General features: G+C 50.8%; 1 protein-coding gene and 1 long non-coding RNA gene across 4 annotated transcripts in view; one reads left to right on the top strand and one right to left on the bottom strand.

Annotated features, from left to right (window-relative positions):
• Nucleotides 1-365: 365 nt before the first annotated feature.
• On the bottom strand, nucleotides 366-6,630 carry LOC115289207. Of its 3 annotated transcripts, XR_003907467.1 has the most exons (3): nucleotides 6,255-6,630; nucleotides 1,343-1,385; nucleotides 366-1,252 (listed from the first exon to the last, which is right to left on the bottom strand). It is a non-coding gene; the product is annotated as an uncharacterized LOC115289207 (long non-coding RNA). The 3 variants fall into 3 exon arrangements; XR_003907466.1 differs by having other exon boundaries at nucleotides 366-1,385; XR_003907468.1 differs by lacking the exon at nucleotides 6,255-6,630 and adding an exon at nucleotides 3,246-3,294 and having other exon boundaries at nucleotides 366-1,385.
• A 19,824-nt stretch (nucleotides 6,631-26,454) lies between these two features.
• The window catches only part of PDIA6 (protein disulfide isomerase family A member 6), a 19,376-nt gene continuing 19,270 nt past the window's right edge, over nucleotides 26,455-26,560 (top strand). The window contains exon 1 of the mRNA XM_029938571.1: nucleotides 26,455-26,541. Within this exon, the coding sequence (XP_029794431.1) occupies nucleotides 26,455-26,541 (87 nt within the window). The remainder of the gene's footprint in view (nucleotides 26,542-26,560) is intronic.

Raw genomic sequence — 26,560 nt, forward strand, 5'->3', positions numbered from 1 at the left:
AGATGAGGAGTCTCGTGCTCAGGGCACCAGGGGGCCTCAGTCAGTTAAGCATCCAACTTCAGCTCAGGTCACGATCTCAGGGTTTATGGGTTCAAGCCCCACATTAGGCTCTGTGCTGACAGTTCAGAGCCTGGAACCTGCTTCAGATTCTGTATCCCTCTCTCTCTGCCCCTCCCCTTCTCATGCTCTGTATATCTCTCTTTCTCAAAAATAAACTCACATTAAAACAATAATAATGATAAATAAATAAAAAAGAGTCACATGCTCTGTCGTCTGAGCTAGCCCGGTGCTCCCAGACATATGCTTACCATGTAATTCAACTGTCGCGTTCCTTGGTACTTACTCCATTGAGTTGGAAACATGTCTACACAAAATGCGGCACACAGACATTTATAGCAGCTTTATTGCTAATTGCCAAGGGTCAGAGGCAATCAACATGCCCTCTGTAGGTAAATGGATACACTGTGATACATTCGGACAATGGAATATTATTCAGCACAAAAGGGAAATAAGCTACCACGCCATTTGATGTCAGAAACATAAACGCATATCATTAAGTAAACGAAGCAATCTGAAAAGGCTACATACTGCACAATTGCGACTCTATGACATTCTGGAAAAGGCAAAACAATGGAGACAGTATAAAAATCAGTGGTTTTGAGGGGTTGGGGGGAAGGAGGAATGAACAGGAAAAAACTGGAGGATTTTTAGGGCAGTTGAGTTATTCCGTATGATGCTGTAGTGTTAGATACATGCTATTATACATTTGTTAAAACCCACGGCAGGTGCAACACCAAGAGTTACCTGTAAACTCTGGCCTCTGGGTGATAACGATGTGTCAACGCAGGTGCATGAATCCTATCAGGTGTGTCCTCCTAGGATGTTGGTAACCGGATGGGGACAATGGCACTGTGCAGGGCTGGCCTCAGGCGATGTATGAAAAATCTCGGTGCACCGTCCTCCCAACTTCGCTGTGAGCTTAAAACTGTCCTCAAAACGAGAATCTAGTTTCTCTTCTAAATCAGGGCAAAGAAAAATACAGGTAGCGCAGAAAGATCATGCCTGCAGGAGAGCGGACGTGAGCAGACTCTGTTGTAAGATCGGGGCAGGGATTCCCAAGAGCAGAAATAGGGAAACAGGAGCAGCGACCTCTTCCCCGAACCAGGTCCGGGCAACCAGCCGAGGCTGCAGGCGTCTGCAGCCGTAGATCTCCGAAATGTGGACGGCCGAGCAGAAGAGCAAGTTCAAAGCACTGTCAACAAATGACACGAAAAATTTCTGATCGCACTCTGCGATGCTGTCCGTCACTTACAGAAGCACGCAGTATAAATTAGGAACTCACGGTGCGGATGCATCCCGAACTCATGACGGTGGTTGGAATGGGACTGGGAAGGAGAACAGGAAAAAATAAACTTCAACTTTACCTGTGTTGTTTTACTTCAATAAAACAAGCCAATCAAGGGGCGCCTGGGTGGTTTAGTCGTTAAGCATCCGACTTTGGCTCAGGTCATGGTCTCGTAGTTTGTGGGTTCGAGCCCCGCATCGGGCTCTGTGCTGACAGCTCAGAGCCTGGAGCCTGCTTCGGATTCTGTGTCTCCCTCTCTCTCTCCCCCTCCCTTGTTCACACTCTCTTTCTCTCAAAAAAATGAACATTTAAAAAATTAAGAAAGAAAAACCAACAAGCCAACTAAAGTAAATAGGGAAGCCTGATACTATCTGTTCATGGTGGGGGGCGGGGTCAGGAGCATGAGAGTTGTGTTCCCCTTTGTACTTGTCTGTATTGTTAAGTGTGCCAAATAACCATTTCTAACCTCACAAGTGACCGCAATACAAACAAAAACACACAACATCCAAAACGGTTAGATCAAGCCAGCCACTCAGATGGCTTTTCTGGGGCCAAACGTCTCCCTGGACACCTCCATGACCAATGTGCTGTAGAATCTCAGCGGCAACTTCTGTTTCTCAGGGCGTCCCTCGTCACAACCCTAAGGCGTCACCATAAAGATGAAGGGACTAGGGAGAGAAAGATCCGAGGCTCGACCCGCCCAAGGTCATTCCATATTATTTTACGGAACACTCAAGAGAGCCAGAGGGACAGGTGCCATCCCTCTGTCATCTCGCGTGTGGGACAGGCTCCGTGGGGACAGAGTCGACGCTGGCCGCCAGCCTGCAGGGCCGAGAGGACTCCATCCCCCTCCGTGCTCACCACGCCCCCAGGCTCACAGGCTCCGTTCTGTGATCATAAGGGAAGACGGGATGGAGGGTGACTTTACATGTCACCCTGCTTTGCCTAAAGAAAGACCTTGAACCCAACAACTTCTTGATTCCACGGCGTGGCCAAGGCCACCCTGCCCCAGGCACAGTGTCCGGGAACCGCCCTCTGGACTGTGGCCCCAGAATCTTACAACTGCCATGCCAGTCCCCTCCGACGTGTCTCCCGGACGCTGCCTCTGAGCTCAGCAGCATCCTGCCACGCCTTCTACCAGGCTGACTCTCTCTCGAGTCACAAGACACAGCTCAGGCATCACCTCCTCTGAGAAGTCTCTGCTGATTGCCCCGTGCTGGGTCAGATGCCCCTCACCCTGCTTTCTTCTCTCGGATCTGATGCGTTTCCTCCAAGGCACGTGTGGACTAGGTCATGCCTTCCACTCAACCACAGGACCCTCAGAGGAAGGGACCAGGCTCACATCTCCTCTCCCGAGCCTGGCGCACGGCAGCCCCTGAGTCCTTACCCACGGGAGGGAGGGAATTCCACCAAGGCGACCTGAGCACAGCCCCTGCCTCCCTCCCGGACCAGCTCCCCAGCCACCTGTTGGGAGACCCTAAGTAACCAGCCAGCCTGCATCGGTGGGCTAAGTGCTCTCCCTGCACCCCGCCAGGGCCTGGGAGGGAGGGCCCGACAGGGGGCGGCAGCCCGGGGGGTCAGATACCCACCCGGTGTGTGAGCTACCAGAATCAGCCACCGCGAGGGGAGGGAAGGAAGGCCCTGCCCGTGCTGTCCTGGGAAAGCCGATAATCCCACAGCCGATTCCTAAGTGATGTTTGACTTCAAAGGCTAAGTACAACTCTCAGCTCCTCTCTCCTCCTGGGGAGCCCCCCCCCAGTCTCCTGTTCGCCTTCAGGTCAACTTTGAATTCCAGGACCCACGCCGGGCGTGATCCAGGCAAAACCTTAAATTCTATTAATGCACTACATGCCCAACAGGGACTACCTGGAAATTCAAAGAAAAAGACGATGGTTTTTACCAGTCTCCTGAGTACCTCTAAGACGGAAATTGGCTGACAAATCCATGCAGACATTCTAGAACTCTGTGTTCTTGTATAATTTGGTCTTGCTTTCTAGAACACTTAGCCCTGTTGAGAACACGCTGTTGCTAGGATACGGCCAATGAGTAAACACGCTGACTTTCTATTACTGTTTCATAGAATCCCAGCCGGTGTCCCCGTTGGAAACCGACCCGCTAAGGGCACGCGTGATCTCCTAATTGCTCTAATGGACACTTTTGAGTCCCTTCCTTGTCAGACCTATTGCCTCCAGATTTGGGAGTTTATCTCCTGGGCCTCTAGAACATTCTTTGTGTCTCTCCCCTTAGCCTGCCCTTTAAATATGGCTGACCCCTAGGCTTCCCCTCGACCTGGGCCTTCTTAGAGTGAGGCCGGGAGGGGCCCGGCAGCAACAGTTAGGGACTCCTGACCTCTTGAGACGCAAGTGCAGAGCCGGGGCCCAAAGGAAGGCCTTCCTGGGGCACTGCCTCCGGGGCCGTCTTGCTCTCCCCTCTGACGCCGCCTCCCCAGGCATGCGGGCCCAGGCCGCCCCACCAGCCCCACCAGCCCCTCCGGCCCCAACTCCCACACCTACTGAGCCTTCACCTAGAGCTGCTCCCTGGCCTCAAGCCCCTGCATCTAACTTCTTCTGGATGTTTCTACCTGGTCGCCCTCAGCTCCTCTGACATGACCCTCCTAAAAGACTGCTTTCTCCATCTCCGTCAATAAACTTACCTCACCCCTCAGTTACACAAGGCAGAGGTGAACGTCATCCCCTGTATGCCTGTCTATCCTCTGGCTGGGGGGACTTGACCTCTTTTTTTTTTTAAGTTTATTTATTTTGAGAGAGAGAGAGAAAGCCAGTGGGGAAGGGGCAGAGAGAGGGAGGGAGACAGAGAATCCCAAGTGGTTGCTGTGCTGTCAGCACAGAGCCTGATGTGGGGCTTGAACTCACAAACTGTGAGATCAAGTTGGACGCTAAACTGACTGAGCCACCCAGGGCCCCAGGGGGACTCCCCTCTTCACATGTTTCTCCAAATCATCACTTCCCGCCACCCCCACCAAGACTGCCTCACATTAGATCCTCATGTCTCTCTCCTGGACATGGCACCATTCACCTGTCCATACTCCATGCCCCCAGCTGGACCACCCACCTCGCCCGGTCACCCAGCACCCAACGCATTCCTGCTGCACTTACTGCCCTCGGGCACAGGAAGGTGGGAACAGAATGAATTCCCCGCCTGGGAGGGACGCTGTGGCAAGATTTATCAAAGTGATCCGTGTACGCATGCCCTTGGACTCAGCGATTCTATTTCGGGGAATTCACTCTATGCACACATTCCATGGGTGAGGATATTGATTACAGCATTGTTTACAAAAGCAAAAAATCGCCAACCATGAGGCCCATCCACAGGGCAAATGTTGAAGGCAAACCGTGGAATCCATGGAACATTTTATTTTATTTTTTAATGTTTTATTTATTTTTGATACAGAGAGAGATAGAGCATGAGAAGAAGGGAAGGGGCAGAGAGAGAGGGAGACACAGAATCCAAAGCAGGCTCCAGGCTCTGAGCTGTCAGCACAGAGCCTGATCTGATGCGGGGCTCAAACCCACAAATGTGAGATCATGACCTGAGCTGAAGTCGGAGGCTCAATTGACTGAGCCACTCAGGCGCCCCTCTATGGAACATTTTAAAGCCAGCAAAAGATGTAATGAGGAAGAATGAAATCTGACCATTTGTAGCAAAGTGGATGGACCTCTAGGGTGTCATGCTAAGCGAAATAAGTCAGGCAGAGAAGGACAGATACCATATGTTTGCACTCATAGGTCTAACAGAAGAACAGGAGAAACCTAATGGAGGACCAGGGGGAAGGGAAGGGGGAAAGAGAGCTGGAGAGAGAGGGAGGGGGAAGGGAGGTGGTGGTGATGGAGGAGGGCACTTGTGGGGAAGAGCACTGGGTGTTGTATGGAAACCAATTTGACAATAAACTATTTAAAAATAAAAAAATTAAAAAAGCAAAAGAAATATGAAAATATTTTTAAAAAGCCAGCAAACAATGAAAGCAGACCTGTATGCGCTAAGACAGGATGATTTCCACACATGTCAATACATAGCCAAGGGTGGGACCGTGTGTCAGGAGCTACCGCTGTGCCACAGGGAGATACGTACGCGTCCGCTCCGATGTTCAGACTCCCTCTGGGACAAAACGCTAACGCTGAGGACGGGGCTGCTTTTGAGAAGGGGACTCGGGGACAAGGGCCGGGAGAGACTGACTTCTCCCCGTGTTCTTTCCTCCCGTCTCATGTTTCACGTCTGCAAGTAAACACGCCGGAGCCGTCTTGCTCCCCGCAGCCAGAGCCCTTTCTAAAGTGCCCAGCTGATGATGGCGGGCTCCTGCTTCAAGCACTTCGGGGACTCTGTGACAGCGTGTCTGGGACAGTCACAGTTCACGCTCTGTTACAGAGCAGTGAACACCTGCTCATGAATTTTAGCACCTTTTCACGCTCAAACGTCCTGGGGTGAAAGATAAATGCTATCTTCGCCCTACGGATGACCCCAAAGATATAGCCCAGCCTTCCTAAGAGCCCATCTCCCCAGCTCCCCCCGCCCCCGGCACCTCTGTAAACTGCCCTGCTCATTAGACTCCGGAAACAGTGAACTCCTTACCGCTCCCCTGCACACAAACTATCTTTAGGCCTTTGCTCATGGTGTGCCCAGCATGCTCACCCAGCCCTGAACAGTGCCGGCCTTGTCCGTCCTTCAAGGCTCAGCCATGGCCGCCCCCACCCGGCGCCACGCAGCTCTGAGGCCCCGCCCAGAGCCCAGGGTCCCCAGCGCGCCACGACCCTTTCTTGGCCCTGGCTGTGCACCTGTTCTTGAGGGCCAGAGCTCGTCCCGTTTGAAACAGAAGACAACAGTAATGCACCAAATCCAAGTCCAGCTCCAGAGTCAGGCGCACCTGGCCCTGAATGTGGGGTCCGCCACTTACTTAGAAGGTAATCCTGAGAGACGTGGAGTGAATTTGGGGCTCCTCCTCAGCATCCTTTTCCTATAAGGCAAGGGGTTTGGGCCTGGAATCTTCCTTTTGTAGTAAAAAAAGGATGATTGTTCCATCACCGAACATAGAAACGTTTGGTCTCGAGAATCTGAGACTCCTTCCGCTAACTTCTCATGCAGGCACCCCATTCCTAGGCAGAAAGGCCTTTAAAGTGGCAGGAGTTTCTTTTGTATCCCCCGAGCCCGGAGGGTAAGGTCTGGCCAACAGTTTGAGACATGTGGACACATCCCAGGCACCGATGGAGTCTGTCGCCCAGACACTCTCTTTGTGTGTCAGTTCCTGGGGCCAATGCAGCAGCGTACCAGCAACTGAGCGGCTTCCACAAAAGTCTGATTGTCTCAGTTCCAGAAGCTAGAAGTCTGAGATTGGGGTGTCAGCAGGCTTGGCTCCTCCTGAGGGTCCCTTTTCACAAGGACACCAGTCATCCTGGATTAGGAGCCTCCCTCCTCCAGTATGACCTCATCTTCACTACTTATATCTGCAGGGACGGACTCTATTTCCATAAAAGGTCATGTTCACAGATACCTGGGGGGGGGGGCGGGGTAGGGCTTCAGCAGTTGAATCTGAAGGTAACGCAGTTCAACCATCACACCCTGCTTGTGAGTTCTATTCTTGACCCTAAAATGTACGGGCCGGAGAGAACAGGGTCCATGTGCAAAGGCCCCTTTTGCTATGACTGAGGCTCAGCCTCACCTCCCTATGGAAACCAGGGGCAGAGAAGGACACCCTGTTCTTTCATGAGGAAAAGCCCCAGGATTACTTATCAGATGGGGAGCTCTCGGATGCCTGGCTGGCTCAGCCCAAGGAGCAAGGGACTCAATCTCAGGATCATGAGTTCAAACCCCACATTGGATGTAGAGTGTACATAAATAAATAAACTTAAAAGAAAATTGGGGGAGCTCCCTCTCCAAACACCAGAGTTCAGGATACCGCTTCTTTGATTTTGCCCTCCCTCCATGTAAACAGTAGACAAGGTAAGGTGGGAAGCCAGAGCTCCTTTTTACTGTCCACACTGACCAATGGCTGTTGTCACCGAAGCCGAACCTTAAGAAGGTCTGTCACAGAGAATCACCCAGAATGGGAGAGGGGTCAGGCCCCGGATCAAGCAACACATTTCCTCCTGGGTCCAACAGGTCTTCCATTCCCTTATGAAAACATGTTTTTGATTGTGTAGACGTGCCGTTCAGGGCATTGAGAAGCCCTACTTCCGGTTCCCCACTCCTTCCCAGCCTCCCAGGCCTCCAGCTCCACCTCCCGCGCTCCCTGCAGCGACACCTGGCGGACGTTGCGGGCCTCGCTGGTAGCTTCCATCTGCCAGACCGGGCGGCGGGGGGGGGGCGGTGGTGAACGTGATCTCAAAGAAATACGCCCAAGAATGAGACCAGACAGTGATATGTCAGAAAACGGAGTCCCACTCACTCACTCCCTGCACGTCAATATGGTCAGCGACACGGGCTTCAGGTCTGATGGCTGGGATATGTCATCGGTGTCACTTTCCTTCCAACCCTGTGGCCCTAGAGGGTTCCTGAGCACCTTGACCATCTCGGGTCTACAATAAAAACAACCCCGGTGGAGTCACAGACTGCGGGTGAGGCTTGCATGTTGGGGTTCTGGTAGAGTGTGAAGCAGTGGCCACCCCAGCAGAAGCCCTCCATTGGCACAGAGGTAATGGTAATTTCTCAGCGCCTCACTCCTACCCCAGACACTCGCAAATACACGACGTAAAGTTAGTTCATTCAATAAACGTTCATTCAATGTCCACCGTATGCCAGGCTCTCCATGTCCAAAGAGAAGGGAAGAGACCTACTTTGTTTTGTTTATACCAAGGAAGGACCTGGACTCCCCTAGACCACAGGAGCCCCCATCCTTTATCCAATCAGCAACTACTGCTGAGCCCCCCACCCCCACCCCAGGGGTCTCAGACTAGAGGGGCAAGTAGACACGGGGCAGTCCCCCTGGTTGGTGCCTGCCAGAGGTCTGTACCTACCCCAGGGAGGGACGGAAGCCCGTTAGAGGAAGAGGCACACAAATCCAGAAGGTTCCAGAATGTTCCCTTTCCACCAAGAGTTTATTTCTCTCCAAAGCACAGTGCTGTGGGCAGCATCCGTGCCCTACATAGAAATAGAGCTTCCCTTTGATCCAGCTCAAGATTTTTACCTTTTTAATCTCTGCCCAGAAGCAGAGCCTGAATGGAGATGGAGTGGCTGCCTCCCTTTGAAATCACGCAGCTATACCACGAGAGAAAAGATAAAAAAAATTCACTGGGGGTTTTTCCTCAGATCTGCACTTTGCTCACTGCATAAGCTGTTGGGATTTTGCAACACTATTTAGAAAATTTGTAATGCCAGGCTTAAAGCTTCTTCAGAAGTTTGGGGGTTGGGGGAGAGAGAGGAATTTATTTTAGAATTCCATTTCCTTATGGCATCAACAAATGATAAGGGGAATGGAGAGAAGCAGCAGCAAGGCCTGGGGAAAGGAAAGATCCTCCACGTGAGAGCCCACGGCCGGCTGCTGGGGGGGGGCGGGGCACGGCACGGTACTCAGAGCTGCCCTTCAAGACCTTTGGTAGCTTCTCCGCGGGGGAGGGGAGGAGGGGGCTGGTCTCACCTTCCAGCCTCAACTCCGGTATCCACTCAGTTCCTAAACGTCGTTGGGGAGGCTGTGGGGTGCCAATGCTTGGTCCTGGGAGTACATGTGGGCCCCATCCTGCAGGAGCTCCTGTCTCTCCTCTATGAGAACAGTGCGTTCCCATTCAAGGGGCTTAGAAGGCCTCTACCAAGTATACTGGTATTCGAGAAAGTTCTGAGAAGACCTCAGAAAGATTCGGAGCAGACTGTTGGCCAACGTCAGAGAAGGAGTCCTCTGAGGGCTTGTGAGGCCCCGGGGCCACTCCCCTTGTCTGGGCTCTTTACTGCTCACCTGTGGGACTGATTGGCAACCCCCGGTGGAGGTGGGGCGCCTGCAAGCTGGGAGAAATAGCAGCAGAGAAGGAGCCCTGAGGACATGTCTCCGGGCCATCCCGGTCCCAGGAATTCCAAAGAGGGAGAAGATGGTGGCAGTTCCGCCCGCAGTGGGAAATAGAAGAGAATAAGTGGGTAGAAGAGAGAACCCTGAAACCCAGGGTCCCTCCCACAGCTGGGGTCAGCCTAGGGCAGATTGGGCTTGGAGGCCAAGGTGACATTTGCCCCCTCTGTAGTGGCCTGACCGCAGTGGGGGCTGGGGGGGGGGGTTGCTGCAGGCCACTTCTTGTACCTGGAACAGCACCTGGTGATACATCGCATCCAGGAGAGGCCTGGCGAGGATCTATCCTTGCTGTGTGTATAGGGCTTGGATAAAACACAGAATTTGCAGCTGGAAGTGGAGAGGCCAGAGCCACAACTCAACACGCGTTCCGTGCACAAGGGCTGAGCCCCTTCTCCACAGGCAGCATGAGCAGTGCAGGGTGACTCTTGGCAAACCCGGTAGCTCTGCAGAGGTGGGGGAGCCCCTGGAGACCAGCCAGACCAGGGGCTGCCACGGGCCAAGAGGGTGCCGCTTACGGAGACTGCAATACAAGCTGGGCCCCTGGAGGCCAGCAAAGGGGAGGCCCTGGCCCGCAGAAGGGGGCGGGGCGGCTAAGTGGGGGGGCGTGAGTGGCCACAGAACCAATCAACGAGAAGCCTGGGGGTCCTCCATCTTCAGGTACAGAGTGTGAAACTAACCCGAGCTGACTGTAATTTCAAGGAATCCCAGAAAGAAATTGGTGTGAGGGATGGTTTCAGCAAGGACTCGAAGCAGAGTGGTGTTCCTTTCACTTCCAGAAGGACCCCCGAGTTAAGCAAGGAGGGAAGGAGCCCCCACCCACCTCCACACACACAGCTCAGGGACAGTGAGAGAATGGTGCCCGGGGAGCAAGGAGTCACTACTGACTAGAAGACATGCGGCTGAGAGCTCAGGTCGGGGAGCAATAGATATTCTCCCGAAGAACTAATGTGAGTGGTTCGTGTTCCGAGGCGACCACGCCGGCCTACCTGTTTGCCCCGTGAACAACCAGCCCTCCAAGGTCACTCTGGGTAGTGGACCTGGGTTCCAGTCTGTTCTGTGAAGGCAGGCTTCCTGTGTGTCCAGGGGCACAAGCACGCCCTCTCTGGGGCCTCGGCGGCTGGAGCAGGGGTGACCAGAGGACCCATAAGAGCAGGCTCGCAGTCAAGGCTACGTTCTGTATATTTGGACTCATTTTGGACCAATTTCTCCCTTTAACTGAATTTAGATATCTTTTACAAAATTTCTTTTCCTCCGTGGGCTACATCTGGGATTTCAGAGTGGGCTCATGGATACTCCTTGCAGAATACAATCTAGAATAATCTTCAGTCTCTTGAAATGGGCTATCCGGGCCCTACTAGATTTGGATTGCAACAGCAAAGGGACTTAGCGCCACCCGGTGGTCGTCATGGTTACACTCTGGAGCTGTAACCTCGAGCGGCCGGCAAAGAGTAAGAGGGTTTTCCGGCCCGAAAGGTGGCAGTCTCCCAAATTCACCAAGTCCCACCAGTTCAAACAAAGTTATCTAGCCCCAAACAAACGGAGAACTAAGACGCAGAGAGCCCTGTGGCATTTCATTCATTTTTACATTTATTCATCGGAAAGTTCATTCATGCATGTCCCCAGGCCTCTGCTAGGAACGGGAAGGCACAGGTGACCAACTCGTGGTCCTTGTCTTCAAGTTGCTCACAGTGCCACGTTGTGGCAAGAAGTCAACCATATGTGGTGCAAGCAGAGCTGGGAAGAGGAGGGTCTCCACCTCCGCAGGGGTAGGTGTGGGGACACTCCTAAGAGGAAGGCACACATGGTCTTAGACCTTAGAAGGTGAATGGGATTCAGCCAAGGGCGGGATGGGGGTCAAGCCAGTGTGTGAAGTGTACTTGTAAGACCCGAAGCACCCATGCAGGGTGGGGCAGGCCGCTGGGACTAGGCATTTGGACTTCACAGAACAGCCTCTGGAGTCACCAAAATTTGATCTGTGCTATGGTGGGTGGCCGGAAGGTCCAGCTTTTTCTTCTTCTTTTTTTGTTTTTTTAATGTATATTTATTCTTGAGAGAGAGGGACAGAGTGTGAGCAGGAGAAGGGCAGAGAGAGAAGGAGACATAGAATTCCAAACAGGCTCCAGGCTCTGAGCTGTCAGCACAGAGCCTGAGTTGGGGCTTGAACTCACAAATCGTGAGATCATGACCTGAGCTGAAGTCAGGTGCCTAACCGACTGAGCCACCCAGGCGCCCCAGGAAAGCCCAGAGTCTAATTCTCAGAGGAATCTATAGTCGGACTTTCAAGGTTACATCTTCAGATAAGATTCAACATTTAGTCACAAGGACATACCGGCAGAATTAAAAAAAAAAAATGGTATTTGTGAAACTACTTTGGACCTTTGTCTTATAAGCAGGCCACACCATTTGGAATACATATACTCTATTAACTTTTTTTTTTAATTCTACAACTATCCTGTGACTAGCACAACTGGACAGCATTACAGTTTTTTAATTTAAAGCATTAATTCTGTGAAAAGCGAACATGTCTAACACATCATAACCTTACAACCCTGCTTTGACATGTCTTTGGTTTTTAGTATGTCAAAAAAATAAAGTAAGGAAGGGGCCCGGGCCTCTCTCGACCTCCAGAAAGTTCTAGAAAGTTCTGGAAAGAAGGATGAAAGTGGAAGAGAACCAAAAGAAGGTGAAGCAGGGGGCTGTTGTAATAGCAGAGGCCGGATAATACTGAAACCCCGGCCAGGTCAGGATCTGTGTGGAAGGAGAGGAGAAATGCTAGTTTCGCTTCAAATTTGGCAAGATTTGGTGATGATTCTGTGAAAAGAAAAAAAATGGTTAATAATCCCGTGCACCTGCTAATGAGCATGGATCCTGGTAGCCACAGGATCTTGTGTTTGGAGAGCAGAAAGTCAACATCCTTGGTCTGATGGCTGTCGGCCAAGTCACGGGAAGTAGCAGGTATGGGAGGCGGTGGACGGACAGCTTACAGGAGCAGGACGGAATCGAACTGCTCAACCAGGAAGAGAGAAGGGACGTGGGATGTTCCTGAGGCCTCAGGAGCCCGGGAACCTGGGGGCTCCTGGGGAGGGTCCCCACCGCACAGGGCTCTGAGCTGTAAGTGGCCCAAAAGGGACCTGGGAGACATCTGGTTAAGTCAGCCAAGAAGCCCCGTAGCTTCCTTTTAGCAGCAAACCTTTAACCTCGGAAACCCAAGCAAAACTGAACAAGTGACTTGTTCGGACCCCTCTGCTCTGGAGAAAGGCGCCCCAGCAAGCCATCCACTGTAGCCTCATCCCAGATCGGATGAGCGTAAGCCACGCCATGACCCTGGAGTATGCTAAGATCGGCCCCGGACAAGTCATGGGGTGCAGGGCATAAAATCTTTCCGTGGCCTGGGGTGCCTGGGTGACTCAGTCCCGACTTCGGCTCAGGTCATGATCTCATGGCTCATGGGTTTGAGCCCCACGTCAGGCTCTGTGCTGACAGCTCAGAGCCCGGAGCCTGTTTCAGATGCCGTGTCTCCCTCTCTCTCTGCCCTTCACCCACTCGCGCTCTGTCTCTCTCTCTCTCTCTCTCTCTCTCTCTCTCTCAAAAATAAATGACCATTAAAAATTTTTTTAAAGAAAAAAAATCTTTCCACAGCCTATAATAAAGCTCCAGCTAGAGGGAGATTGGGAAAGGGGACCCCCACCCCTGTCTCTGCTCAGGAAGTTAGCTCACCACCAGTCTCCCGAGACTTGCTCCAAGAGCAACGTCTAGTAAGAAAGGCTCACCCCACATCGCACTTGAACAGTGGCCTTGGCCCCTACGGCTCACGGGGGCAGGGCCCTAGTCTTATAAAGCAGCTTTCTTTGGCTTTAGCTTTGCTAGGAGCCTTGCAGACTGTTTAGCAATGTAAAGCCAGTCCAGTAGCTATAACCGAACCCCCAGGTCAACGCCTGAGCCACCCGTTTGACCTGTTGGGCGGTGTCAGGGGTGGGGACCACATCGCTCTGTGAAAATGCCTCTTTAGGAAGGATTTCCAGATAAGGAACATAAACCCAGTTATCTCTGTTTGCTGAGCCACATTAAAAATCATTTATGATTGCCCTCAGCCAGGATCTTTGAGGCCCCGGAAATTCTTATGCTCCTGCAGGGGGAGAAGCGCGGAGTTATCCAATAACGCTTCCGTGTTTCTGGATGTCTGGTTCACATCGATGCAGATACTGCTGAGTAAGAAGCCACACCCAACTGCACGGCCAGAGGACCCCCTCCATTTGGGGACCTGGCCTTGCCTGCGCCCTCTTCTTCTCTCTACCTATTCAGCTTCTCAGCTGGCATTCACTTGTCCAACCCTCATTTATTGGGGTGCCTGCCTTGTGGGGGGCTTTCTGCCTGGCTGCAGGAGCAGTGAATATCAATGGACTAAATCCTGCCCTCCGCCGCTCAGGGTAGAGCCAGCGGAAGCGTGATAAGTTGAACTGAGAGGAAGCAGGTGGGGGCGGGGAAGGCAGACTCAGGCAGGGGTGTGAGGGATGAGCTGTGCTTCGACAGCAGAAACGTGAGAAAAAAGCAACTCAATCTGTGAACAAATTCCCAGCTCCTTAAGAAAATAAATATCTGAAGTCGCTTTCAACACATGTCCGTAAGGGACGCCTGGGTGGCTCAGTTGGCTAAGCTTCCGACTTCGGCTCAGGTCATGATCTCACAGTTCGTGAGTTCCAGCCCTGCATCGGGCTCTTTGCTGGCAGCACAGAACCTGCTTGGGATTCTGTCTCCCTCACTCTCTGCCCCTCCCCCTTCTTGAAAATAAATAAACAGTAAAAAAATGAGAAAACATGGCCATAAAATTCTTTGATACTCTTCTCATTGGGAGGTGGGGCTTGAGAAATGGGTCTATGCTCCCTCCCCTTGAGTCTGGGTTCTATCACTGCTCAGCCAATAGTATCTTCAGTCTCTGCTGAATCTCAGGGTGCTCTTGAACCCAGCTTCCAGACCTGAAAGGGAGCCTCTCCCCCCACCAACTAGTCCATGTCTTGACCACGGGGCAAGGTGGGTGTTCCAACCAACAGGTGCAGCTGAGGTCCCTGCCAAGAGTCAGCATCAACTTCTAGACATGAGTGAGCCAGGCTGCAGACGCTACACGGGCGGTGGCCGATGTCAAAAATCCCCACACTTGGAAGTACATTCCTTGGAGAACCTTAGAGACGAACTGTTGTGAGCACTTTAAATGCTGCTGAGTGAACTGTAAATTGACGTATGATATCTGGAAGATAGGGGCACCTCGGTGGCTCAGCTGGTGGAGCATCGGCTTCAGCTCAGGTCACGGTCTTGCCATTCGTGAGTTCGAGCCCTGCATCGCTCTGTCCTGATACCTCAGAGCCTGGAGCCTGCTTTAGAATCTGTGTCTGTCTCTCTCTCTCTCTCTCTCTCTCTCTCTCTCTCTCTCTCTCTCTGCCCCTGCCCTGCTCACACTCTGTCTCTCTCTCAAAAATAAACATTAAAAAATAAAATTAAAAAAATATGTCTGGAAGATAACTGGGAAATTAAATCAAGATCCCTAAAATGATTGTGGATAGGTGAGTAGTTGTGAAATGCGGCAAATACAGTAAAACATTATTGTAGGACTTGGGTGGTGGATTTATGAATGTTCACTGAAAAATTCTTTTGATATTTCTCTATGTTTGAAGTTTTTAATAATAACACATGGGAAGTAGATGGACTTATGAGTCTCTAAGAGTGAACCCTAAGGAAATAGTCAAGAGATGCAATTTTAAAAATCAGTATTCCCTTATACTGTTGGTGGGAATGTAAACTGGTGCAGCCACTGTGGAAATCAGTGTGGAGTATCCTCAAACAGTTAAAAATAGAACTACCCTACAATCCGGTAATTGCACTAGTGTGTATTGACCCAAAAAATACAAAAGCACGAATTTGAAGGGATACATGCATCCTATGTTGATAGTAGCGTTATTTACAACGACCAAGATACAGAAACAGCCCAAGTGTCCATCGATAGATGAATGGCTAAAGCTGTTGTAGTGTGCATACAATGGAATATTACTCAGCCATAAAAAAGAATGAATCTTGCCGTTTGCAATGACATGGATGGAGCTAGAGAGTATAATCCTAAGCGAAATAAGTCCATTGGAGAAAGACAAATACCGTATGATTGCACTCATATGGAATTCAAGAAGCAAAACAAAGGAAATAAAGGAGGGGGGGAGAAAAGCCAAGAAACAGACTCACCTATTAAGAACAAACAGATGGTTACCAGAAGGGAGGTGGATGAGGAGAACTTGACCTTATTGGGGAACAGAGTCTTTGCAGATATAATGAGTTAAGATGGGGTCTTACTGGAGTAGGGTGGGCCCACAGTGCAATACAACGGGAGTCCTTTCAAGAAGAGGAGATGCCCAGACATGGGGAGGAGGCCGTGTGAGTCATGGAGGCAGAGATGGGAGGGACAAGGAGCTCCAGAAACCTGCCAGGAGCCAGAAAAGGCAAGAGAGGACTCGAATCCCCTGCAGTCTCGAGGGAGTCCTGCCCTGAGGGTTCTTGATTCAGACTTCTGGTCCCTAGGACTGTGAGACCATGCGTTTTTACTGTCTTATCTGGGTACTTCATTAGGGCAGCCCAGCGACTACCGTAGTCGCCACCTTCCACCACGGGAACCCAGCAGAAGAAAGAGCAAGGAAGATGCACGGAGAGATGGGGATGGGGAGGGGGCGGGGAGCCATGGCTCTCTGCCTCCTGTCCATCCCTGAAGGCAGGCACGTGCCCTCCCTCGGCCGGGGCGGGGGGGGGGGGACAGCTCCTGCCCTCCCCCTACGGCTCCCTACTCCATTTAAGTTAGATGTTACTTAGAACCAGGTCCTAATAAGGAGTACCGTGGTCAGCACAGCCTCACTCAGAGTAACAAAAATAAAAGGGAAACCAATAAAATGGCCGACCAGGGAAATAAATGGTGGTACATTCTTAAGAGAGGCTATTAAGCAGTCCATCCAAAATCGCGGCATGGAAGCCTCTGGACTTCCGTACTTAAGTTCCCCTCAATAGGCAGTAATCATGGATTTGATCCCTGTCGCCTGCAGGGGGCGCCCTCATTTCCCCCCCTCCCCGCCCTCCAGGTTCCCGTGCACTGCCTCACATCGCCGCCAGGGGGCACCTGCGGCCATCACAGCCACACGGCAGCAAGGACCACGGAGTTTGTGGTTGGAAGGGGTACCCCAGCCTCTCCGGACCCAGGGTCCGGGCAGCCGTCCCGTTCAAACGCTCTTCTGAGCAAAGTGGCCTTCCACGACCTGTGTGCTCTCTGTCCCAATTTGCCTGAGGCTCTCGGAGAAACAGAGGGGAGATCGTTACCCGCAGCTCACTGTTCAAGAGCGCTAGGTGTTCTCGGGGGCTGTTCAATGAACTTGAGCTCCCCGGGGTGCTCAGCTTCGCGGAACATGCCATATGTGTGCAAGCTTCCAGAAATGCACCAGAGTGAGGGTCCCTCGCTTCTTTTATCACTAAAATAAAACACATATTAGCAGCCTAATTATGTCAAGTACCCGCCCAGACACCCTCGCTGACCTCAGGGGGGCACTTGGCCCGCAGAGAAGCCGAGAACAAAACACTACATTAAACTGATCCAGAGACACCCGCCCCACCCCCACCCTCCACACACACACACCAGGAGCTCAGCTGAATTCCTTCTCTCTGTGTGTGATTATAGTGGTAAAACTCATATAAAAGAAAACATACCACTTTAACTATTTTTCAGGACACAATTCAGTGGCAGCAAGTACATTCACATTGTTTTGCAGCCATGACCAGCCGCCTCCAAACAAAAACTCTGTTCCTGTTAAGCAACAATTCCCTAGGATTCCCTCCTCCGGGCTCTGGAAACTTCTTTTCTACTTTGTGTCTTTATGGATTTGACTAAACTAAGTATTTTATAGAAATGAAAGTATATACTATTTGTCCTTTTCTGTCTGATGTATTTAACACACAGAACATATTGTAAATACGTTAGCATGTAAGCTTTCAAGATTCATCCACAGTATAGCATATGTCAGAATTTCACTGATTTGTAAGGCTGACTAATATTCCAACGTATGCATGCACCATATTTCATTTATCCGTTTATCCATCCACAGACACTGGTAGTTTTCACCTTTTGAGTCCCAAGAATAATACTGCAGTGAACATTGAATTGTCTGTTTGAGCCCCAGCTTTCAATTCTTTTTTTTTCGGTGTCTGTTTATTGTTGAGAGCGAGAGAGAGAGACTATGAGCAAAGAATGGCAGAGAGAGAGGGAGACAGAGGATCTGAAGCAGGTTCTGCACTGATGGCAGGGAGCCCGATCCAATATGAGACTCGAACTCACGAACTGTAAGATCATGACCTGAGCTGAAGGCTAACACTTAACTAACTGAGCCACCCAGGCGTCCCTCCATTTTTTAAATCACAGCCATCCTAACGGGTGTGAAGTGAAGAAGACTCTCTGAGCTGAGTTTGGAGGAATATGTAGAAGAGTCAAGCATCCCCGGCTGAGCCAGCAGTGCAGAGAACGCCAGGAAGGAGGGAGAGTTCTGGAAGCTGGAGATGGAGGGGGGGGGGGGGCAGGGATGAGGCTGGGGCTCCAGGAAGAACCAGACATGGGGGCCATGGAGGCAGTCCCCAGGCGACCGGACTGTCCTAGAGCAGTGGGGGTCCCGAGAGGAGAGCAGGGTACCATGGAGCGCAGCGCATGGCCTGGCGGATGAACTTGGGGGGGATCTTCTGCTCTTATCACCTGTGTGCCCTTCACACACGTCACTCAACCTTCCCGACTCCGCCTCCTGACTGACAACTGGCACCCAGCTGTCCCTTGTCACAGGATCTCTGCCAGACCGCAGTGGCACGATCCATTTAAACCCTCACACCGCATCCAGCGCAGGGAGAGCGTTCCCTGGTGGCAGCATCGTCCAGGGGGTTAATTATCATCCTAATAAAATGATAACCGTGCGCTCATCTGAGGAAGACGCTGTGCGGGACGAGGCGTCTCGGAGGACACAAAGCGGAGTGAGGGTGCCGGTCCCCTCAGTGAGCTCCCGACCCGTCACAGTGGAGCCCTGAGTAGGGGCTCCTGGTTGGACTTGGACGTGGGCGTCGGAGAGGCTGGGTTATGATCTGCCGTGGATTATATATATTTTCTGCCAAAGGTTCCACTTTCCCTCCCCACGATGTTCTTCCATGAGAGAAAGTGACACATCGCTGTCACCAACTAGTGTCCCCTCCAAATTCACATGATGAAGCCCTGCCCACCCCTCCCCCACCGCCTCCCCATGGGACTCTATGTGGAGGTGGGGCCTTTATGGAGACAATCAAGGTTAAATAAGGCCATAAGGGTGGGGGCCTAATCCAGTACAGCTGGCGCCCTTACACGGATGTGAGAGACACCGGTGATGTTCACCCACCAGTGACACTTGTCACCACGGGAAGACACAGCGAGAAGATGGCCATCCACAAGTTAAGAGAGGCCTCGGAAGAAAGCCACGCTGCCAGTGCCATGACCTTGGACTTCCAGCCCCGAGAACCAAGGGACAATACATTTCTGTGGTTTAAGTGGCCCTGTCTGCGGGGCTTTGTCACCGCAGCCTGAGCAGGCTAAGACACTCCCCGTTACTTGCACTCCTGAGTTCCGGTTGGTTCAATAAACCTGAGTAGAAGTGAGACAGGCGTGCCACATCCAAGCAGAAGACTGAAGAGCCTGGGTATGGTTGTAGGGAGGCTCCTTCCCCCTCTGCCATGACCTCCGGGTCCCAGAGCGAAGGTGACATGGAGCAGAGCTGTAGCCAGCCCACGAGAGACAGGTAGCACGGAGAACAAACTCTTCGTTGAGGGGTTAGACTGGCCAGAATTCAACACTTCTTCGTAGAAACGTGTTACCAAAGTAGGTGTAAATCTAACTGATAAGGAGTGTTGTCTACAAAAAAATCTATAGGTAATATTTTACTTAATGTAGAAGACTGAATTGTTTCCTCCTGAGGCTGGAATGAAGACAAGGAGTCCGTTTTTACCACTTCTGTTTGATTTTTCCTCTGGAGGTCAAAGTCGTTGGTGTGGGTCAGAGTTGGTGATGTGTACGACTGCACGTAACCTAGCCCATCCTGACCCTCACAGAGGCTAAGATCCGGGCTCTGGGAGCTTGGGTGAGTTTGTCCACCTCTCTGAGCCCTGCCTTACATATAAGAGTCATGGGAATACCTGGTTTGTAGGGTCATTCATTCCTTCCCTCAACACATATTGCCTGAGTGCCTCTTGGGGGTGAGCCCTGGATAGTGGGCGCTGGAAGTTGTCCGTGTCCCAACCCCCAGAACCGGTGAATACACTACATTACACATCAAAGGGGAATTCAGTTTGCAGAAGGAATTCAAGATGCTGATTGGGTTGTGACCTTAAAATAGGGTGATTATCCTGAATTATTTGGATGGGCCCTTGTAACCAACAAGGGTCCTTAAAAGTGAAGAAAGGAAGCAGGAGGGAGAGAAGAGAGAAATGGGACATGAGAAGGACTCCTCCAGACATCATCGGTGGCTTTGCTGATTTGAGGAGGGGCCACAAGGCCAGGAATGCAGGAAGTTCTAGATGCTGGAAAGCCAAAGAAGCAGATTCTCTCCCGGAGCCTCCAGGAAGGAGCCCAGCCCGGACACCCCCTCATCTGTAGCCCAGTGAGACCTGTGTTGTACCATGAGCTAATAGATTTCCCATTGTTGGTGTATCTGGGTGGCTTAGTCGGTTAGGCGTCTGAGTTTGGCTGAGGTCATGATCTTGCGGTTCATGAGTTCAAGCCCCGAGTCGGGCTCTGTGCTGAGGGCTTGGAGCCTGCATCAGATTCGTGTGCCTCTTTCTCTTCCCCTCCCCTGCTTGCACTCTCTGTCTCTCTGTCTTTCTCTCTCTCAAAAAAATAAAATTAATAAACTTAAAAAAATTTGCATTGTATACACCACTAAGGTAGCTGTAATTTTTTACAACAGCCGCGAGAAAAGGATACAATTTCTGAGAAGGGGAAAATCAAGGGGGGGCAACAGAAAATCATGGTGGCCGGGGTGCGGAGCCAACCTCACCAGGTTCAGTCTGGGAAGAGCACAGGAGACTTGAACTTTAAGCAGAGCCATAAAGAATGAAAAGAATAGGTAGACTCTTGTGTGCAGATTTCCTAAGTCGGTAAGGTCATGAGCTCAGCACCCTGCCTGACGCATGGAAGCCTCCGGCGTGTCGTAGCTGTGATTATAAGACGTGTGCCCGGTTTTCAGAAAAAGTCCAGCAGCCGTGAGATAAGGCCATGGGCTTTCGTGCCTCCACGCCTTGCCTCTGCCAGGCTCTCTGCCTGGGACACCTTCCTCCAGTTTCTCCGACTGGCACAATCCTTCGCGGGGGGGGCAAGGAGGCAGGGCTGCTGATAATCCTGTTTCTTCTTCACTTCTTTTTTTTTTTTAATTTTTTAAATCTTTATTTAGTTTTGAGAGAGACAGAGCATGAGCGGGGAGGGGCAGAGAGAGAGGGAGACACAGAATCGGAAGCAGGCTCCAGACTTCGAGCTATCAGCACAGAGCCCGACATGGGTTCATGACCTGAGTCAATGTCGGAAGCTTAACCAACTGAGCCACCCAGGCGCCCGATGCCTCCCATCTCTTGATTTCAGCTCAGGTCTTTATCTCAGGGTTTGAGGGTTCAAGCCTTAAGTCAGGCTCTGCAGTGTCTGCTTGGGATTCTCCCTCTCTCTCTTTCTCTCTGGCTCCTCCTGCTTGCGTGCTTTCTCTCTCTCTCTCTTGAAATAAATAAATAAGCTTGAAAAAATCTTGGGGAAGCATATGCAAAGTTATCATTAAGTTATTTATTATCATTATTAACTATATGAAGTGTGGTGGAAATATGAGTTACTGATTCTGTTCATTGTCCTAGAAAAAAAAAATCAAGGTTTCTGGTTTGTCCTTTCCTTCCCCTTAAATCCTCTGGTTTATTCTTTTCTGGTTGGTGACCAGGACATTGAGGGCAGAACAGGAAGAGGAGCCTGCAGCCCTCCAGAAAACACTGGTGTCGTTCCTTCTGTCTTTTCCCGGACCTGTGGCCCAGAGCTGGGGCTCGATTGGCTCAGCTTCCAGCCAAGGCTAAGGAGACTTTCTGGAATTGTCTCCAATCTTGGTCACCCAACTCTGGAACCCTGAGTTTACTGAACACCCAAAGAGCAATACTGAATATGTACCCAAAGTTCTAGAATGCAGGTTCTGGAAGGTTCAAGAAGTTCTAAAGTTCAAGTTTAGTCACGTAAAATGTTTTGATCTCTTGATCTTAAAACCCAGCGTCCCTAAATGAAAAGTGACCTGCCGTGCTTGCTGTCTCTGCGGCTTAGCGTAGACCTTTGAGACCGATCTCTAGGGGCCTGCTGTGGAGGGCCATCCCAAGATTCTCTGCGCCCAGACACTTTTCTACTTCTGTGCCTTTGTTCTTGGGCTGAACTTGCCTGGAGCGCCCCTCCTGCCTCGCTGCCACCCCGGGGAAGTCTCTTCAACATCAGACCCCCTCAATCAGAGCAAACTGCTTGCCTGTGCTGTGATCTCATAGAACTTTCTGCACACACGCTCACTGTAGCTCTTTATTGACCGGCGTCCTCCTGTGGACCATGGGCATCCACCAGCCAGGGACATCTAGTAAACCACCCCCCCAGACCTAGCGCTGCACCTGAAATAAATGGATATTCAGTAAATATGTGTCAGATGAAAGAGTGAAGGCTGGAATGAGTGAGTGAATGAGTGAACAGCAAACGCGTTTCAGATTTAAGCAGAGACGGAATATTCTAGATTACAACAAAACGTACTGATCAACACACCTTTCGATGGCTGAAACGGTGTTTTCCAGACTTCTTCTGTTCTCCCTACATCACCCAGGACCCATTAGGCCTTGAACGCACAGCTGTTCAGGGAAGCAACCACACACCTAATTCCGTAGACCCCTGATTCATTTTGTCATAACCTAATTCTTTTGTACTAAGTAGCACTAGTCAAGTGACTGCAGGTCTACAAATAGTTTGTGGTTATGAGGTATTTGCTGGAGCTGAGGTTTTTTTTAAACACTTTTTATCTTTTTATTTTATTATTTTTTAAAATGTTTATTTAATTTAATTAATTTATTTATTTATTTAATGTTTCTATTATTTATTTTTGAGAGAGAGACAGTGTGAGCAGGGGAGGGTCAGAGAGAAAGGGAGACACAGAATCTGAAGCAGGCTCCAGGCTCTGAGCTGTCACCACAGAGCCTGATGCAGGGCTCAAACCCACGAACCGTGAGATCATGACCTGAGCTGAAGTCGGACCTTTAACCGACTGAGCCACTCAGGTGCCCCTAAATGTTTATTTTTGAGAGAGAGAGAGAGAAAGAGACAGAGTGTAAGCGGGGCAGGGGGAGGGAGAGAGGGAGACACAGAATTGGAAGCAGGGTCCAGGTTCCGAGCTGTCAGCACAGAGCCCGATGCGAGGCTCGAACCCACAAACTTCAGGATCATGACCTGAGCCAAAGATGGATGCTTAACTGACTGAGTCACCAGGCGCCCCAAGTGGGAGCTGAGTTTGAAACTCTAACAGCCCATCACACACGTGGCCATACCTTAAAAATGACCTGTAGCCTTGACAGGAAGGTGTGTGTCTGGCCTTTGGAAGGGGGTGCAAGGTCAAAAGGGATATTCAGTTTATAGAAATGTCAGGGGGCTGTTACCCTTCAAGAACTGTGCTCTGGTTGAATGGGTATGTTTGGATTAGCCTGCTCAGGCTGCCCTAAGTACAACAGATTGGGGGGCTTAGACAGAAACGCATTGTTTCACAGCCCTGGAGGCTGGAAGTCCGAGGTCAAGGTGCCGCAGGGTTAGTTTCAGGGGAGACCTCTCTCCTTGGCTTGCAGGTGACTGCTTCCAGCTGTCCTTACTGGGGAGACGCAATTCAGTCAATAACAATGTCATACTTTATTTTTAAACTTTATTTAATTATTTTTAGAGAGAGAGAGAGAAGGAGGGGCAAAGAGAGAGGGAGAGAGAGAATCCCAAGCAAGCTCCAGGCTATGAGCACAGACACCCCCACCCCGATGTGGGGCTCGATCTCACCACCCTGGCATCCCAACCAGAGCTGAAATCAAGAGCCAGTTGCTTAACTTACTGAAGCACCCAGGTGCCCCAACAATGTTATATTTTAATGAAAAGTTCACTTAAAGCAAAACAAGAGGCCAAACACAAAACCAAAAATGCCCTTGGAGGGAGGGGCGCCTGGATGGCTCCGTTGGTTAAGTGTCCCGCTCTTGATCTCAGCCCCAGTCTTGATCTCAGGGTTGTGAGTTCAAGCCCTGCATAAGGCTCCGCACTGGGCGTGTGTGAAGCCTACTTAAAAACAAAACAAAACCAAAAAAAACCCTTGACTCCCAATCTTTCCTAGGCAAGACACAGGTTTTGATGGCTACAGGACCCCCGCCCCCCAGCTCCCCAGGGAGAGACGGGTAGGAGACTAATCACCAGGGGAAACCTCCCGGAGGGGGAAGCAGACTAGAGTTCTTCCCAGAGAACAGGATCAGAACCTAATTGAGGGGCTGTCTTTCGTTGGTGTGGGAGCCTTACAGCACCCACCCGTCGCGGATTTCAGCAACACCCTGAGCCATGGGCTGCGGTGTACCTTCTTCTTTTATCCTTTCTGAAACGTAATATTTATTACGATTCTCCTGCCTGTCCCAACATCCTATATTCTGAGTTTGGCGGGGAAAAGGAGTGGAATAACTCTTCTTTTTAGCTCATGAGCCCTGCACCGTGTGGACTCACACCCCGACCTGGTGCTGGGGAGTCAACACTTCACCCAGACACCCAGGCTACGGTGAGACGCACTGGGTTGATTCCTTCGGGGAGAGACTAAATGTGTTCCACGTGTGGAGAAGGAACCATGCATATTTGGAGGCCAGAGCATATACTTCCGCAGAGAGTGTCGTGATCCTAACCAATGCCATTTCTCTTCTTGGAGACAGAACGCGATTTCCCAGCCTCCTTTGCAGTTAAGTCAGGCCATTGGCTGGCTCTGGCCAACGGAATATGATCAGAAGGACACCACCAGGCCTGGCCAGAACTCCCTGTGTGGTCCTCCCAAGTCCCACCTTGCTCCTCCGTCACTCATGCAGAGGGACAAATCAAGGACTCTAAGAAGATTCTAGAACTGTGCTGTCCAATAGAGTAGCCACTAGCTGCATGTGGCTATTGACCACCTGAAATGTGGCCCGTCTAACTTGGATGTGCTGTTAAGTTTAAAACAGACTCTGAGTTTCAAAGACGTGGCATGGAAAAAAAAGGTAAAATAGCTCATTAACCATTTTTATATAATTACATGTTGAAACGGTAACATTTAGAATATTTCGGGTTAAACTACATTATTAGATTTAATCTCTTTGGTTTTACTTTTGTTTGTTTTGTTTTCTTTTTAAAAAAACTTTTAATTCCGGTATAGTTCACATGCAGTGTTATATTAGTCTAGGGTGTTCTTTTTACTCTTTTAATGTGGCTATTAGAAATTTGCAAATTTCGTATGTGGTTGTGGCTGACATACTTCCATTGAACAGTCCTGTTCTAAAAGAGTGTTTCTCCGCCTTTTGTTTTGTTTTTCCTTATCAACCCCTTAAGGAGATTTTTCGACGTATCTTTTCCTAAACTCCTCTCTCCCATGAAATTTGGAAAACACAGATATACAGTATACCTGTTTCCGTGTTGTGGCCCTTGTAATGTCTAAGGTTTTTCCCACCACCCTCCCCCAAGACCCAATTTTGCCCTCTTGGGGGGTAACATCTCCCATGCGGAGGGTGCATGTTCTAGAAGACGGTGACATTGTAAGATGTGAGAAGTCAGAATCCCAGAGACACCGATGGAGAGCTGCTTTCCAGTGAGAGCAAGAAATAAAGCACCATGGTGTAAGCACCCCAGATTTCAGGGCTGTTTGCTCTAGAAGCCTCCACGGATCACCCTGACACACCAAATCCTAGATTTTACAATGTTATCAGTAACCCAAAGAGATCTCTCAGAGAATCAAAAACCAGGAATCCACAGGACCCAGCCCACCAGTGGTCTGGGTGTCTCACGCAGGCCCCCAGCACCACCCCATCGTCTGGCATTTGCTGCCAGCTTCCTCGGCTTGGTGCCGGTTCACCCTGCAGAACCTCCTTCACTCCCTTTGCTCCCTGTGCCTGGATGGCTTTCTCCCATTTGCCTAGCAAATCTTCCAGACTCAGCTTTAATGCCACTTCCTCCAGGAAGGGCTCCCTACAGGCCATCACCACTCCTGGATTCCACTGTCCTCCTAAATCCTTTGGCCAGAATCAGAGCTGACTTACAAGGTAAGCACTACAGAGAAATAAACCATTAACGAATACAAAAACAAAATGCTCGAGGCCAATCCAAACACTGGAGGGGAAACCAGAGTAGAAAGATGCCTTATCTTATCCTGCATGCTTAAAATACTTCTTTTTTGCAAATTTGACAAAACACGTGATCTCTGAGGAGCTCTGAACTTAAGCCCCAAGGCACAAGAGAACAGGGTCTTATCAGTGAAAAAAAAAAAGTTTTGGAGTCAGACGCCCTGGACGTGGGAAATTCCAACGAAAGTAATTCGACCAAACAAGTGTTGGACTATGGTATGCACAGTGTGTGATTAGCAAGCTTTTGGCTGAGCATCCATCCAAGCACAGGAAAAATTAAAATGTGATTTAATAAGGTCATAGATGTAATGAGCGCCCCAAAAAAGTTATCCTCCCCGGGGACAAAGAGGCTAAGGGGTGGAGAGCGGAGGGGGCAGGGGATGAGTGGGGGCTGGAAAGACGCTCGTTAGAGGCAAGGGAGAGAAAGAGAGAGTAAGGACCCTTAAGATAAGAGGACCCAATCACTGTAGTCTACGGGGGGAAAAGTACCGAAAGCCCAGCTCCGGGGGCAGAAATCTGAGGGCCACGGAGGAAGGAAAGGTGGGTCCGCCCAGCCCCCAGCAAGCCCCTCCTTCCGCCGCTCGCTCCGCCCCCCCATAAAAAAATCAAACCGGTAACCTCTACCCGGCCGCCTCCCATTGGTTACGCGAATGAGCGAAGCCTGCTGGGACCAATGAGCCGCGGCCACGGCGTGGCGAGCGCCTTCCGGTCCGTCCCCGCCGCGCCGCCCGGCGCCTGCCTCACGGGCCGAGGGCGGGACGTGGGGTGGCGGGGGCGCG

The sequence above is a fragment of the Suricata suricatta genome, chromosome 4 (assembly GCF_006229205.1).
Source record: "Suricata suricatta isolate VVHF042 chromosome 4, meerkat_22Aug2017_6uvM2_HiC, whole genome shotgun sequence".
NCBI lineage: Eukaryota > Metazoa > Chordata > Mammalia > Carnivora > Herpestidae > Suricata > Suricata suricatta.